The sequence below is a fragment of the Selaginella moellendorffii genome, unplaced genomic scaffold (assembly GCF_000143415.4).
Source record: "Selaginella moellendorffii unplaced genomic scaffold, v1.0 SELMOscaffold_23, whole genome shotgun sequence".
In the NCBI taxonomy this organism is placed as follows: domain Eukaryota; kingdom Viridiplantae; phylum Streptophyta; class Lycopodiopsida; order Selaginellales; family Selaginellaceae; genus Selaginella; species Selaginella moellendorffii.
This window is the reverse complement of record NW_003314284.1, coordinates 500,536-515,285: the sequence shown is the minus strand read 5'-3', so window position 1 is coordinate 515,285 and position 14,750 is coordinate 500,536. Positions and strand designations below refer to the sequence as shown.

Sequence of the window (14,750 nt, the reverse complement as noted above, 5' to 3'; positions counted from 1 at the left end):
CATAAAGCTACTAATGGATATTATTATATATATAGATAATATCTTCCTTTAGTTTGCACATGGTTGTACTCTTTCCAAAAAAACTTTTCTTCATTTGCTCCTAGAGTATATGACTTGTTTGCATCGTGCTAAAAGTTGGTGAGATATACGAATCCCTAGAACCTAGACTTAAAGATGACCAGGTTCAGCCACAATAGTTCTAGAAGCCCTCCGAAGATTGTTCGTCTTCGTGGTTGGAGAAGCGTCATGCTCACTTCGCCAGTCGGGGACGAAGACATGCTACAGGGCTTTTGGACAATGCTGCCAAGATCAAGGAGAACGGGACGTCAAACCCGAGGGCTGCAAGTCCGTCCATCCCCGAGGAATCCGCCTGGGGTTGCAAAGTTGGTAGCAAATCTGCCAAAGGAAACAGGTAGTTCTCCCCCTTGGTCCCAGTGGCCTTATGCCTCCATACGGGCCGAAAGACATGTATTACTATTATAGTGTCAGCATGAACGATTGTGTACGGTCCATTGTTGATGCAAAATGAACGAAACTTTATGGGTCTATCGATCAAAGTACGTCATTTCTATCAGGGTAATTCATATTAAATTTCCAAACATGTGAGTCTTGTCGGTAGTTTGAGCCTTGGGAGTATCAAATGGTACACCTTTCCTCGGATGAAATTCTTATTCAAGTTATTGGCATCAAAAAGAAAATCCATACGTCCCTGGCAAAAAGTCTCTGGAAAGAAGGTAAAAAGCAAATTGGTGCACTATCACCTCAAATTCCAAGTTTCACCGGGTCATATAAGAGGGACAAGTACCTACCATCAAAACCAAGGTCGTCATTTTCTACACATAAAAAATACGACTCTGACGGCGTCATGTCTGACGCAGGCAAGAAAACGTCCGAGACGACTGACTAGGCAGGAAGAAAATCAGATTGTGGTACGCAGACAGCAAGAGTAAAAAATGAAATAGAAGGGAAGAGAAGTGTACCTGACTGAAAAAACTCGTGCACGACTCTCGACGAAGTCATCCAAAGCTCCCCTCCTCCGGCTATTAAATGGCTGCCCCTCCCCCCCATAGCTCCATCACTTCTTTCCCAAGCTCGCAAGATGGCTCATCTTCGTTTTGTTCTATCCTTCCTCCTAGCAATCAGCTCCATCTTGTTGGTGCATGCCGCGGATGAAGATCTGCTGCAGGACTTTTGCGTTGCGGACAATTCCTCCAAGATCAAGGTGAACGGCTTCGTCTGCAAGGCGGCCGACGATGTCAAAGCCGAGGACTTCAAGTCGAGCCTCCTGGCGACTGCCGGGAACACCGTCAACAAGCTCGGCTCCAACGTCACGCTGGCGAGCGTCAACAATTTCCCCGGTCTCAACACCTTTGGCGTCGCTTTTGCCCGCATCGACTACGCTCCCGGCGGCACCAATCCCCCCCACGTCCACCCCCGAGGAACCGAGCTGCTCTTCGTCCTGCACGGGACCCTCTACGTCGGGTTCGTCACCACCTTGCCGGACAACAAGCTCTTCGCCCAAAAGCTCAATCCAGGGGATCTTTTCGTCTTCCCTCGGGGGCTCATCCACTTCCAGCTCAATGTGGGAGAGGAGCCTGCGGTTGGGCTCGCTGGCTTCAACAGCCAGAACCCCGGGGCGTCTCAGGTGGCCAAGGCGGTGTTTGCTTCCAATCCTCCAATCAACGACGACGTGATCGCGAAAGCGTTCCAGATTGACGACCGTGCTCTCATCCAGAAGCTGAGAGACCTCATCGCCTTGACTTGAAAGTCTCTCCAAACGTTGCGAGGTTGTAAGCCTTGCCTGTCATCAAACCTTACCTATCGATAGTGGAAGCTTTCGTAAGCACAGCTGATTTTCAATAAAAAACAAAAGCAAACCTTGCAAATAATGAGTCAAAACCAAACCTTGGAACTGCTAAGTTACTATGCCGCCAATTCCCATTTTAAAAACGCTCTTGGACAGATTTGCCAGCAGCACATACGTCGATCCGGTGCGAGGATCTAGCCTCAGCGCTCGATCCGCAATCCGCCCTGTCCGACACAAATCGTAATGCGATCGGCAAGACGCCAGCAAGACCCTACAAACCAGAGCATCCGGCGCAAACGGCATCGCGCGCAGCAATTCCTCGGCATTCTCCAGCTGCCCGCCACGGCCGAAGATATCGATCATGTAGACGAAGTGATCCCTGCCCGGCGCGATCCCAAAGTCCCCTGTCACGAGAAGAAAGAAATCCCTGCTGCGATCCACGGAGCCGATGTAGGCGCAGGCGCTCAAGACGCTCCGGAATGTCACCTCATTTGGATCGCATCCCTCGAGCGCCATGGCCAAGAACAGATCGAGGGCTTTCTCGCCCTCGCCACAATGAGCAAACGCGGTGATCACAGCCGTCCACGACACCACGTCCCTGGACGGCATCGCGTCGAACAAACGCCGGCAGCCAATCACATTGCCATTCAGGGCATATGCGGCCACCATGGCGTTCCAAGATACCAGATTCCTCTCGGGCATGGAATCGAAGGCATGCTTTGCGCCCAGGACGTCCATCTCCTGCGAATATGCCGTCACCATGGTGGTGTACGACACCACGTCCCTGTCCGGCATCCTGTCCAGCAGGCTTTGGGCCTCCTCCACGTGGCGCTTCTGGGCGAGCGCCACGAGCATCGTGTTCCACACCACCATATTCCACGCTGGCATCTTGTGAAAGAAAATTGCCTTGGTGGCATCGAGGGTGTCAAACGCGGCACTTGTCGCCAGCATCGTCGTCCACGCAATCACGTCCCACTCTGGCATCCTAGCAAACAGCTCCCGCGCTTCGTCAGCATAGCCATTCTGGGAATATACCTGTACCATGGTACTCCACGCAACCAGGTTGAGCTCCGGCATCCGTTTGAACCACAGCCGTGCGCTTACCACGTCTCCGTACTGCCCAAAACCCTGGACCACCGTGGTCGTGGCCACCACGTTGAGCTCTGGTACGGTCTCTAGGAGGTCATAGAGCTTGCCGGGCCGATTTTGCGCATATGCTCCCAGCACCGTGCTCCATGACACAATGTCTCGCTCTTTTAGTGTTTCAAAGAACGCAAGCGTGGATTCCAGGCTCTCGTTCTCGGCATATACCGCAAGCATTGCATTCCAGGAGATTAGATTCCAGTCGGGCATTCTGGAAAAGATATCCTTCGCAGCGTCGATATGCCCAGATTGGGCATATGCCTGAAGCATCACAGTCCAGGAAACTATATCACGCTCTTCCATTCGATCAAAGAACTTCTTGCAAAGAGAAATCTGGCCATGACGAGCGTAACCAAGCAGTAGAGCTGTCCAGCACGAAACATCCTTCTGCGGCAGTGATTTAAAGAGTCTCTCCGCAAAATTGAGCTGCCCAAGTTGGGCATATGCTAGAACCATTGCGGATGTGGAGACAGTGTTCTTGTTTGGCATTGCGCTCCAGATCTCGGCAGCCCTCTCGATGTTTCCAAATTGACAATAGGCATTGACAAGTGTGTTCCAGGACACTCCGTTAGGGTTTGGAATAGCTTGAAAGATCTCCTCGGCCTCGTCAAGAAGCCCTTGTTGCGCATATGCCGCGAGAATCGCATTCCACGAGACAGTGTCACGCTCCGGCATCCTATCAAACATAGATTTAGCTTCCGAGATCAATCCACACTGGACATAGGCACTGACCATTATATTCCACGAGTAAACATTGGGCTGCTTGATCCCAGCAAAGACTTCGTACGCTTCTTGGGACCTCGCGAACCTTCCGTACATCTGGATGAGAAGATTCGCAAGATACCGGTCGTGGCCGTGCCCTAGGGACTGGATCTGGCTGTGGATGCGTTTCCCCTCGCTCGCACTTCTACACTCACGCAGCGACAAAGCAAGAGAATTTACAACGGTAGACTCCATTTGCGCGAAAAGTATTTTAAATTTTTAAACACAAAGTTTGGCGGGATGGAGTTTTAGGGTTCTTCGATGCTTGGGGCGGTGGCCCCGGAATGCCTCGCGGAGGCGCGCATGTCATTTGGCAAGCACAAGGGCAAGCTGATGCTTGTGCTGCCGCGCCACTACCTGGAATCCCTCTCGGATCACGCCGAGGTGGGGCATCTAGCGAGGAAAGCGCTCCAGACCAAGTTGGCCCCGAGATCGCCGCTCACCAGGGTCGACATCGCCGTCAAGAACGATCTCCTCGAGGCCCAGGCGCAGATCCTCCGAGACTGCGGCAACAACAGGGATTACGCGGGCGCCCAGAAGGTCCACCGCGAGATCCTCGAGATCAAGGGGCGCGACGGGCGCGACAATGTCTACCTCGCCAATCTCCTCATCCAGGCCTACGGTAAATGCGGCAGCCTCGACGATGCCCAGCTCGTCTTCGATCGCATCCGCGACCCGAATTCCTTCTCCTGGAACATCATCATCAAGGCCTACGCCAATCACGGCCGCCTTGCCGACGCCCAGCGCCTCTTCGATCGATCGCCCGTCAAGAACGTCGTCACCTGGAACGCGATGATCACGGCCTACGCCCAGAGCGGCGAGCTCGATCAAGCGAAGGATCTCTTCGACCGTGCGCCGCAGCGCAATGTGATCACCTGGACGGGGATGGTCCAGGCCTACGTCCAAAACGGGCGCCTGGACGACGCGAAGATCCTCTTCCAAAAGATGCCCCAGTGTGATCGAATCACCTGGAACACCATGCTCCAGGCCTTCGCGGAGTCTGGCGATGTGGAAGAGGCCGAGAGAATATTCCACCAGGGCTGGGACAAAGACGTTATATCCTGGACCGCGATGCTCGGCGCATATGCCAACGCTGGGCAAATCACCCGCGCGAGAGATCTCTTTGACAGGATGCCCGAGAGAAATATCGTGACGTGGAATAGCCTCATACTGTGCTACTGCCAGCAAGGCAACCTGCTAGAGGCCCGGCGACTGTTCGATACCATGCCCATCCAGGACGTCGTGACGTGGACGACTATGGTGCAGGCACATGCCCAGCGGGGGCATCTGGAGGAGTCGAGGGAATTATTCGAGGAGATGCCGGAGCGCGACGTCGTGAGCTGGACGGCGGTAATTGCCGCCTACTTCCAGGCCGGTGACGTGGACGAATCCGCCGGGTTGTTCTCGAGGATGCCCGAGAAGACCATAGTCGCGTGGAATACCATGGTCGGCGGGTATGGTGAGAGCCGGAGGCTGGAAGACGCCAAGTATCTCTTCGACCTCATGCCCGTACACAACCAAACCTCTTACTCGATGATGGTCCAGGCGTACGGTTTAAACGGCCACCTAGACACGGCGGAGCGAATGTTCCGGGATATTCCCGAGAAGGACAAGGTGTGCATCAACGTGATGCTCTCTGTGTACGCGCACAATGGGAGAATGGAGGAGGCAAGAAGAATATTCGAGAGCCTCACGGAGATCTCGTCGTGGGCCGTGGCGGTGATGGCCAAGGGATATGCCGCCTCAGGGCATCTGGAGGAGGCGAGGCGCTACTACGAGCGCCTGCCGTACGACGACGTGGCGCTGGCCACTTCCATGATCCAGGCGTACGGCGAGGCGGGCGAGGTGGACATGGCGCGGGCGCTGTACGACACCGTGCCCGTCAAGGACGTCATCTGTGGCACCGCCATGATCGTTGCATTTGCCCAAAACGGGCATCTGGAGGAGGCCAAGGTCGTTTTTGACGGGCTGGTGGTACGGAACGTCATCGCTTGGACGGCAATGTTCTCATCGTTTGCAAACGAGGGTTTCATCGATGAGGCGCGCTCCATGTTTGATCGCATGCCGGAGCGATCGGTGGTGTCCTGGAACACGATGATCGCCGCCTACGCCGAGATCGGCGAGCTCGAGGCCGTGATGGAGATCTTCTCGCAGATGCCTGAGCGCAACTCGGTTTCCTCGAACATCCTCATAGCCGCGCACGTCCGGAGGGGAAATTTCGCCGCCGCGCAGGGCTTCTTCGATTCCATGCCAGATCGCAATGGCATCAGCTGGAGCAGCCTCATCGGCGCCTACGCGCACAGCGGCCAGCGCCGCGCCGCCCTGGATCTCTTCCACACCATGGCGCTCGATGGAACCCCGCCCGACGACGTGATCTTCCTCGAGGTACTGGGGGCGTGCAGCCACGCCGGCCGCGTCGAGGACGCCAGGGAATATTTCCGGTGGATCAGCCAGGATTTCGAGCTGGCGCCACAGATCGAGCACTACCGCTGCCTGGTGGATTGCCTGGGCCGCGCCGGAAGGATCCGGGACTGCGAGGAGCTGGTCGACACCATGCCCTTCTGTCCAGACGCCGTGGCGTGGATCACTCTCCTGGGCGCGTGTAGGGTTCATGTGGATGTGGAGAGGGGCGAGAGGGCGGCCGATCGAGCGCTCGAGCTGGATCCAATGCGCCCGGCCACGCATCTTCTAATGACACACATCTACGCGGCCGTGGGGAGGACCAAGGACGTCGAGAGGATCCGCCGGATGATGAGGATCAAGGGGATCAAGCTCCACGCCATGAATCTTGCCGAAAACCGGAGGTATCTCTAGGGCGGGAGTTTTAAAAATTTTCTAGCGGGAGTTTTCGCACATTCCGTTGACATCGCTGCATATTCCGTTATTCTTCGCGGGTAAAGGTACTTTTGAATTTTCTTTGCTCGTGGCTGAGTTCTATAATCACCAGATAGCCTGGAGAGAAACCATTGCGTCCACGGCAATGCTTTATTTTTTCTTCTGGCGTGGAGAGAAGGGTATTCATTGCGACAACGATATATATACAAACAGGTGATTGATTAAAGTACTCTATTTCGATAATTCTCGCGGAAGAGAATCAGTGAGTTCCCCGACAACTTTACAGATACTAGTTGCAAATTCGGCCGGCTTCACAGTTTTTTTTTCGCGACGATTTTGATCCTCTGGACAACGACCAACGCAAAAGCTTTTTCCTCGCAGTGAGTGCTGGCTGCTACCTTTTCTTCTTCTTCATCTTCTTCCCTATGATTGTATATGTCAACACAGTATGCTGGATTGTGCTTCTTGCATTCCAGAGTTGTTTGTGGATTGCTGTCACATGTTAGATATTTTGTTAGCGTTTCGTATGCCAACTTTGACACGTTGCAGAAGTGCGGATGCAGGAAAGGTTTTTAGGAAACTCCTACTCCAAGGAAGTCATAGAAAGCCGTTTCACCTGAAACTTGCTGCTGCTGGTGTTGCTGGTGCTGCTGTTGGTGCTGGTGTTGAAGCTGGTGCTGTTGCTGCTGGTGGTCGAGGGAATGTCTTCCCAACCGCAACGCAGTACTCAGGTCACTGGTGTCAGAGTTTGCAATCCTTTTCCTATCGTGGACGAAGTTGGCGGTGGAAGATACATTATGTGAGAAAAAACTTCGATCTTGGAGCTTGTAAGGGCTTGCTTCCGGCTGTTGGCTCACGAAAACAGTGCTGTTAGAAGTCTCCATTTCTTCCCGAACGTCAGGGAATTCAAATCCAGCTAAAACCGGTGGGCATGTTCTCCTTTCTGCAGCATACGCACGTATCTTTGGTAAGTTTTCTCCTTTTGTCAATGTTGCACTAAGCGAGCTGTTTGTACCTCCAGGAAAGGTTTTTGCATACTTGTAAGGATCCACTTGAGGAGGGCACAGAGAGAGGAGTCCTTTGAGCTTGGAGAATTCCCTGTTTGCCGCGGCCTGGTGGTGATAGAAACTGTTGTCGACACCGTGATCGTGAGAAGCATTGCCACCAAAGTTGTAGCACCCGCTATCTGCTGCTGAAGAAGACGAGGCAATGATGGAGTACTTGTGGATCCAGGCAGTGAGGGACTGAGCCACAGTCTGTCCGCCGGAGGGAAAGGCCTTTTTGGAAGACGTTCTGCGCGCCAGGGACGTCGGGAATTGGGACTTTCTAGCTCTAGTGATGCTGCTGCTGCTCGACGAGCTCCTCGACTTCTCCCGGAGCTTCCTCGCCATTATAACGTGCCAGTGGTTCTTGACGGCGTTGTCAGTTCTACCTGGGAAGAGCCTGGCAATGAGAGCCCACTTGTTGCCGTGGATTTGATGGGCAGCCATGAGCCGGTCCTCTTCTTCTTCGCTGAAGGGGCGCCGGTTGATCCTCGGGTCTAGCTGGTTAAACCATCGAAGCCTGCAGCTCTTTCCTGCACAGACAGATAAGACAGATATCAGATGACGGTCAGCCAGTCGGGTCCGAATGTCTCTAGCAACGATGACTTTCGGGGAGTCCGAATTCTCCAGCGGTCAGTGCAAAGAGATGATCTTTTGGAGCAGCGGGAGCGATGCAGTGATGCAAACTGGGATATCGTGAAACGGAGAAACGGGAGAAGATTGATGATATCCCCGGGGGATGCAGAAAGATTGTGTATCGTACCTGATCGCCCGTGCAAATTCTCCGCGATTACGTTCCAATTCTGGGGGCCATGGAGAGCAACCAGCTGCTTGAGCTTATCATCCTCGGCAGGCCGCCAATGACCCCGGGGATAGACAACTCTGGAAAAATTTCCCTCGCTCTCATGATCGGCCCCAGCTCCTCCCGAAACCAGCCTCAACTTATCCTCCGGCTCTTCCAGCGACTCAGCGTCCTCGACACCGCCAGCTTCTTCTTCTTCGTCGTCTTCGTCCCCATCGTCGTCGTCTTGATCCTCGTCATCCTGGTTGAGATATCCTTTCTTCTGCTTTGAGCTCCTCCGATCATCTCCTCTGTCATCCTCGTTGGAGCTGCTGCTTTGGTGACTACTTTGGCTGTGATCAGCTGCCGCTGCCGCTGTGAGAAGGCCCAAGCCTCTATACGACTTAGTGGACGACGATTCCTGGCGGCCGGGAAAGAAGGAGCTCTCTGCCATCAAAGCTCTGAATTGGATGGAGGACAGGATGGAAGAACTTTAAGAACCTCTCCAGATGCTGCTGCTCGTGAGATTCAACAGTGACTGTCGCTCGTGGCGGCGACGCTTCACCGCCAGAAGAGAAGGAAAGACTGACACGGATCACTCAACAGCAAAAGCAGTTATTCATCTTTCCGGCTCGATCAGCGTCGACAAGCCAGGGGCGAGCAAGAAGAGTACTTTGATCGCAAATCTCCATCCGACTACCTACTGATTATAATGCGCCGGTGAGAGAAAAGCGAAGGGAATTTCTGGAGCATCGAAGCATCGAAGCAAGAACAACAGGCAGGTACTTGTGCTCTATTCCTTTTGGTTTTTCTTCTTTCTTCCTGTATATATTTCTTTAGTTCTGAATTTTTTTTTTTTCCTTTCGATTGTTGCTGCTAGGAAATGAGGGAAGAAAGGAGAGAAGAGTTAGTCCTCATTCCACATCCGCGGTGGTGCGATTGTCGCCGTTTTCTAACCAACCAATTGACCCCGCAGCGGCAAAAAATGAAAAAAAAAAAACAAAAACAACGAGACAAGGAAGAAAGATAAGAAAGGAGAGAAGCCCCACACCCAGGCAATTTATACTCCCGGCCAAGAACGGGTCAGAACAACACGGGATCTCGGTAATGATCTTCTTTAGGAGAAAAGTTTGATGCTTTAAAACGAGTATAAAAGTTTAATCTCTTAAAACAAGGTGAAAGCTTGGCTTGCTTAATAGTAATAGAAACGTTTGCTTTGCCTTGAGTGCCTTGTTGTTTGGCTGCCAAGTGTGACCTGTGATTGTTGAGATGTCACAACACCAGCAACATTACCACTCCAAAGAACCAAACTTGGGACACGCAACTCTTTCGCTCGTGACAGTGATATGTTTCTTGGCTGGCTTCTCCCTGCCAAAAGTAAAGTAGAAATCCCTCTCTTTGTGTGTTTATCTCCTTTTGTCTATGGTAGCTTCCTTGTCTCTCTCCCGGCCTGGTCCCGGATCGATCCCGCGACCCCTCCCCCTTTTGTTGGTGGCGTTTGTATTGTTGTTCGTCGCTGTCGCTGTCGCGGTCGCTGTTGCGGGGACCACTCTGGCCGCTGCCGGAGACGGCGACCCCTGAGAAGCGAACAAGCGAATCTTTGTTATTCATGAGCTCTGTCGCGGTCGGAATATCCTTTGACTATAGTAGCACCTCTCCACATTTAAGAGAAGATAGATTGGATCCTAGAGATATCGTGATCCCCCAGCGTTTCATTGACTTGCACCTCTGCGAGTTGAAGTTGTAAGTTGTCCTCCTTTTCTTTGGCTTGATTTTTTCGTTCTTGACCCTGAGAAGAACAAAGAAAAATATGAGAGAGAGAAAGTCTTTTCAATTCTGAAAGACCTGTGCTGTTGCTGTTGCTGCTGCGCGCCACTGTTGCCTGATTGATTGATTGATTGGTATGTTCGTCCGTCGTATGTAATATAAATAGCCAATGCTGATCGATGCCCTCTGCAGTCCCATGGAGAAAGAAAGATATTGTCATCAATCGAGATCAGCTAAGTAGGTGGTGGTGTGTAGTCTGCTTACCTCTGTGTGTGTGTGCGTGTCTCAGCTCGTTCTCTTATTCTTTTCTCGCAGAGGGACGAGAAGGACGGACGGAACAACAGCTCGTCTCTTTGATCATCGGTGTTTCTTTGCCACCGCTGTTAGGTGGCTGGAACTTTCTGTTATAATACCAAAGGACAAAGCGTGAAAGAAGTGAGAATCTAACACATAAAACTCTCATACCCGTGTGCAAACATCTTGTCTTTATTTGTTCCCCCTCGATGCTCAATCTCTCTCAGGGCCTCCATCATTCTTAATCATACTCGAATTCGTTTGAGACACACCTGCAAGATGGAAGACACAGACTTAATAAGTACCTCTAGATACTTACAGATGCAAGTCAAACTTGGAGCAAGTATCAAATCCCAAGCCAAATCCTCCCGTGCCGTGCCGTGCCACTGTCCTTCGACTACTGTGCTACGCTTTCTCTTCCAGACAAACGATCAAACGTCCCCTAGTTGGTTTACTTCCCGAGGTGGCGATGATCAATAGCAACCAGGAGGAAAAGGCTGCTTTATCTAACCTGGTAGCGCTAGACCCGAGCAATGCACGAAGAAAAGCCTGCTACTTTGTGTTCCTTACCCTGGACTCCGGACTTTACAGCAACGGTGGTTAAAGCTGTGAGGTATGCCTATACATGTTTCCATGTCTCCACAACGTATATCTGGAATCCAACAACCAGCAACGAACGTCGTTAGTACAGGAAAATACAATGCACTGACTGACTGATGGAGAGAGAAGCGGGAAAAGAAACTTAGAAATAGCTGCAGATGATGCAACTTGGCCATTCTTTCCACACTGTCTCTACTGCACTGCAAGCAAGCTGAAGAAGACTTCACAGGCAGAAGCACTAGTTGTCCATCCCAAATCCCTCTCACTCTCTCTCTCTCTGAAAGGAAACTAAAGCAAGCAAAAAACAAATCTTACAGTCTAGGAAGAGCGAGGCCTTCGAAAGAGACCAACTTCCCATGATGAAAGGCTGGGTGTGTCTGCGCACTGCAAAGCCAGTACCTGTTTCGCAGACCAAGTTAGCGACGTCACACGTACATGAAACATACATATACATACACCGGGAAAAAGATTAAACCCACCTTTTCTGTAGCTCGTCCAGGAGTTTCGCCTGTAACGGAAAATGCAAAGGCCTGACGTTCCCAAATACGTCAGGCAAAGACAACTGAGCGACCGCTGCAAGGCCAGAAACGGACGAAGGCGGTGTTAGTTTTAATCATTCATTAGTTTCCTTTCTCTCCCGCTCTCTCTCCCTCTCTTTCTGGCAACTTTTTCTGTCACATTCAACTCAGTATGCAGAAGCGGTGAGGTGCAAGTAAAACAAACAGAAACTAAAAGAACGGAAAAGACCGGTTGTGAGAGAGGTACCTATCCTGCGATGAAGCAGAAACTTTAAAATGTCTAGTAATGACACAGTTAGAGCAATCATCACGCGCGCACTTGCTCTTACATTGATCTAGGTGATCCAAACCACAAATATGTTGCTGTCGAGTATGCAGAAGCCTGCACGCAAGAAAAAAGGATAGTGTTGCGATCTCAATAGATACACAAAGTCACTACCTCTTTCACTGCTGCACCGCTGCTGCCTGAGTGACGAAAATTACTAGTAGCTCCCCACGTCTCTACAAACACAACCACAAGAAATGAATAAAGCAATCAAACGCTCCAGAGCACACCAGGAAACTAGACTCGCCATGATTTGAGCAAACGTCGCCAGCGGAAGTACCTCACGCCAAAACAAACACAAACTTATCAGCAGTTGTTTCGCGTGAACAAGATAAAAAACACATCGACAACACAACTTGAAAATAAATTAAACGATAACCAACCAGCGCTCGTTTAACCTTGTATCCACGAGTACACTGCACGAGAAAAGCGTGCGTTAGTATCCCGATAGATACACAAAAACAAGGTACCGTACCTCGTTCTCCTGCTCTGCTGCTGCCTCAACACACGTCACAAACACAAAGACACCAGCTCCTTAATGCAAAGGTTAAGTCTATTAGAATGACTGCTGCCATTTACAAAGAGATGCAAACACATGGACTACAACTAGTCTGAATCAAACCAAGCAACAAAAGCTACCTCCTACAAGCACACACTCCACTGCTAAGCTAAATCTACTCATCACCTCCGCCCCGAATGATAAGGAAAAAAAAAGAGAGAGCACTGTACCCATCCCATTGATGCCCTCGAGCTCCAGTTTCTTGATGCGTCTGTGTATGTGCCTTTGATCCAGTTGGCGGAGTATGCAAGAATTTAGCTGCGTGAATCAGCTAACCTGCTGGGGATACGTTCCATACGCCTGTGGAAAATTGCCGTAGGCATAGGCTCCAGGATCTTGTGGCGGAGGGGCAAAGCCGTAGCATTCGTATCCTTGCCCATAGCCGTAGTAAGGACCGTTCCATTGGTTAAACTCTGGCTGGACCTGCTGTCCCCATGGCTGGAGTGGTCGCTGGTGACAAAGAAGTATCAGAACCAGATAATTAAGAGCCTCCGCGGCTTACCTGTTTGTTTGCAGGACTTCTGCCCCATGATAAACGAATCGTTTGCTGTCCTATAGTCGAGCCATGAAGTTTTTGTAAGGCTTCTTCAGCACTCGCCCTACACCACACATGTTAAACTTGTGAACGACAAAAAAAAAAACAGAAGACAATTACCTAGTGTAAAACTGGACAAAACCACAGTTTTTACCAGCAGGGATCTTGACGTACTGTATATCCCCAAATTGAGAGAAAACCTGCTTCAAATCTTCATCTTTGACACTGTGGTCCAGTCCACCGACGAAAACCTTCAGGAGGAGTAAAGTTTAAAGTCATCGCAAGAAGCTAATTGAAAGAGTGTTACCGTAGTGTTAGATGGGTCATTGTCAGTTAGAGGTGGAACTCCAAAATTTTGACTCGGGTAGAAAACTGTTAAGGAATTTCCGTCAGAAAGAAAAGAAGCGAATACAATGACATGAAAGAAAAAGTTGATAAGAAACATAAAAAAAAACAAACCTTTCGGTGGAATCGTTGCTAAAGATTTCTTAGGTGTTGCAGTACTAATCCTCATGGGACGAGTCGAGCAGTACACACCCGCCATTTCTGTCATGGCCCTCATCTTCTCGGCTTCGTCCCCAAACCTCACAAAGCCATAGCCCTTGGAGCGAGCGGTTGTAGTATCCATCACCACCTTTGCACCCTTGACAGACGAGTAGCGGCTTTGAAACGTTTCCTGCAGCATGTAATCTGTGACATCCGGCGCGAGGTCCCCCACGAAGATGGAGAAGTCCGGACCCTGGTCTGGCCTTCTCTCCCCGATCCCAAAACAGGCCCAGTTGAGGCGGAAGGCTATATCTGTCGAAGGCATTTGAGTACCATTAAAAGACTGAAGGACTTTCTCTGCAGTGCTATGGTTGGTAAACTCAACAAAACCGTAACCCTCTGAATATCCAGTCTGCTTATTGCGTATGACTTTGGCAACTTGTACCTAAATGCCAACCAAAGAGAGAAAAGGATTTAAAAACACAAGCCAAGCAAGGCAGTGATCGTGAAAAAACGAAAGAGAACAATGCAAGCACTGTCAATGCACATTGCAAGAAAAAGAGCCTCTCTTACCTCGGAGGTGTGAGCGAAGCAGCTATAGAGGTAGCCCTCGTCCATCCAGTACTGGAGATCGCCCACCCAGAGCGTCTTAAGCTCCCCGTTGGCGTGCCCGGGGCTGTGAGCCTGGCCCTGCTTGAGAGGAGGCAGCATGACGCTCACCGGCGGCAGCATTTCTTGCTGTGGCGGTAGAATCCCGGCCTGTGAAATCCCCAGCTGTGGCGGCATCCATGCCTGCTGCGTCGGCGGCTGCGCTGGCGGCGGCGGCGGCGGCGGACCCTGGTGCTGCTGCTGCTGCTGCTGCTGCGGAGATTGAGCTTCCGGTGGAGCGTGAGGCGCCAGCGCCTGCATATTTCCTGGCGGAAGAACCCTAGCCTCGCCTTGAGAGAAAAACAAGAACCTTGGAAAGCTTCCGCGCCGGGGAGGGCCGCGCGCCTCTACGCCGTCTCCTCCTCCAGCGCCGTGCGAGCCAGCGGCATAAGGCCCTAACTAAACCCTAAAGCCTCCGCGCCCCTGGCCTTCCCAAGCTCCGGGAGAGACAGGGAGAGAGAGAGATGGAACACAAAACAGCACAAGGATAGAGGGAAATTCCAGTGGACCGCGGCGATTGGCCCAGGGCGGGCACGTGGCGCGCATCCAACAGCCAGTCCCAGCGGCACCGCAACGTCCGTTTGATCCGGCGGAGCGACGGCCGGGATCCGTCTGCCGCCACCCCGTGTCACAGCCCTACTTGAAGA

The 14,750-nt window shown here is 51.6% G+C and overlaps 6 protein-coding genes and 1 long non-coding RNA gene across 8 annotated transcripts; 3 read left to right on the top strand and 4 right to left on the bottom strand.

The window, feature by feature from the left end:
- The first annotated feature begins 1,053 nt into the window (after positions 1 to 1,053).
- LOC112347585 (putative germin-like protein 2-1) lies at positions 1,054 to 1,889 on the top strand. The gene has a single exon (XM_024678669.1). It carries the CDS (start codon positions 1,100 to 1,102, stop codon positions 1,763 to 1,765), a length of 666 nt encoding a protein of 221 aa, XP_024534437.1. The 5' UTR covers positions 1,054 to 1,099; the 3' UTR covers positions 1,766 to 1,889.
- On the bottom strand, positions 1,836 to 2,482 carry LOC112347586 (pentatricopeptide repeat-containing protein At4g14050, mitochondrial-like). The gene is made up of 2 exons (XM_024678670.1): positions 2,087 to 2,482; positions 1,836 to 2,031 (listed from the first exon to the last, which is right to left on the bottom strand). Exons 1-2 carry the CDS (start codon positions 2,474 to 2,476, stop codon positions 2,008 to 2,010), a joined length of 414 nt encoding a protein of 137 aa, XP_024534438.1. The 5' UTR covers positions 2,477 to 2,482; the 3' UTR covers positions 1,836 to 2,007.
- A 250-nt stretch (positions 2,483 to 2,732) lies between these two features.
- On the bottom strand, positions 2,733 to 3,907 carry LOC112347695 (pentatricopeptide repeat-containing protein At4g02750-like). The gene is made up of 2 exons (XM_024679021.1): positions 2,843 to 3,907; positions 2,733 to 2,792 (listed from the first exon to the last, which is right to left on the bottom strand). The coding sequence occupies exons 1-2, from the start codon at positions 3,905 to 3,907 to the stop codon at positions 2,733 to 2,735; spliced, it is 1,125 nt and encodes a 374-aa protein (XP_024534789.1).
- Positions 3,908 to 3,973: 66 nt separating this feature from the next.
- On the top strand, positions 3,974 to 6,631 carry LOC9643041 (pentatricopeptide repeat-containing protein At1g09410, mitochondrial). The gene has a single exon (XM_002973991.2). The coding sequence runs from the start codon at positions 3,974 to 3,976 to the stop codon at positions 6,524 to 6,526; it is 2,553 nt and encodes an 850-aa protein (XP_002974037.2). The 3' UTR covers positions 6,527 to 6,631.
- A 116-nt stretch (positions 6,632 to 6,747) lies between these two features.
- LOC9643040 (myb protein) lies at positions 6,748 to 8,850 on the bottom strand. Of its 2 annotated transcripts, XM_002973799.2 has the most exons (4): positions 8,354 to 8,850; positions 7,563 to 8,123; positions 7,164 to 7,490; positions 6,748 to 7,039 (listed from the first exon to the last, which is right to left on the bottom strand). In XM_002973799.2, the coding sequence occupies exons 1-4, from the start codon at positions 8,823 to 8,825 to the stop codon at positions 6,942 to 6,944; spliced, it is 1,458 nt and encodes a 485-aa protein (XP_002973845.2). In that variant the 5' UTR covers positions 8,826 to 8,850; the 3' UTR covers positions 6,748 to 6,941. The 2 variants fall into 2 exon arrangements, with proteins under 2 accessions (XP_002973845.2, XP_024534435.1); XM_024678667.1 differs by having other exon boundaries at positions 7,164 to 8,123.
- Positions 8,851 to 9,044: 194 nt separating this feature from the next.
- LOC112347587 lies at positions 9,045 to 9,564 on the top strand. Its single transcript, XR_002992818.1, has 2 exons — positions 9,045 to 9,153; positions 9,252 to 9,564. It is a non-coding gene; the product is annotated as an uncharacterized LOC112347587 (long non-coding RNA).
- A 2,846-nt stretch (positions 9,565 to 12,410) lies between these two features.
- LOC9643039 (polyadenylate-binding protein RBP45) lies at positions 12,411 to 14,593 on the bottom strand. Its single transcript, XM_024678668.1, has 6 exons — positions 14,029 to 14,593; positions 13,429 to 13,900; positions 13,277 to 13,341; positions 13,090 to 13,220; positions 12,937 to 13,033; positions 12,411 to 12,884 (listed from the first exon to the last, which is right to left on the bottom strand). Exons 1-6 carry the CDS (start codon positions 14,362 to 14,364, stop codon positions 12,702 to 12,704), a joined length of 1,284 nt encoding a protein of 427 aa, XP_024534436.1. The 5' UTR covers positions 14,365 to 14,593; the 3' UTR covers positions 12,411 to 12,701.
- Positions 14,594 to 14,750: the final 157 nt, after the last annotated feature.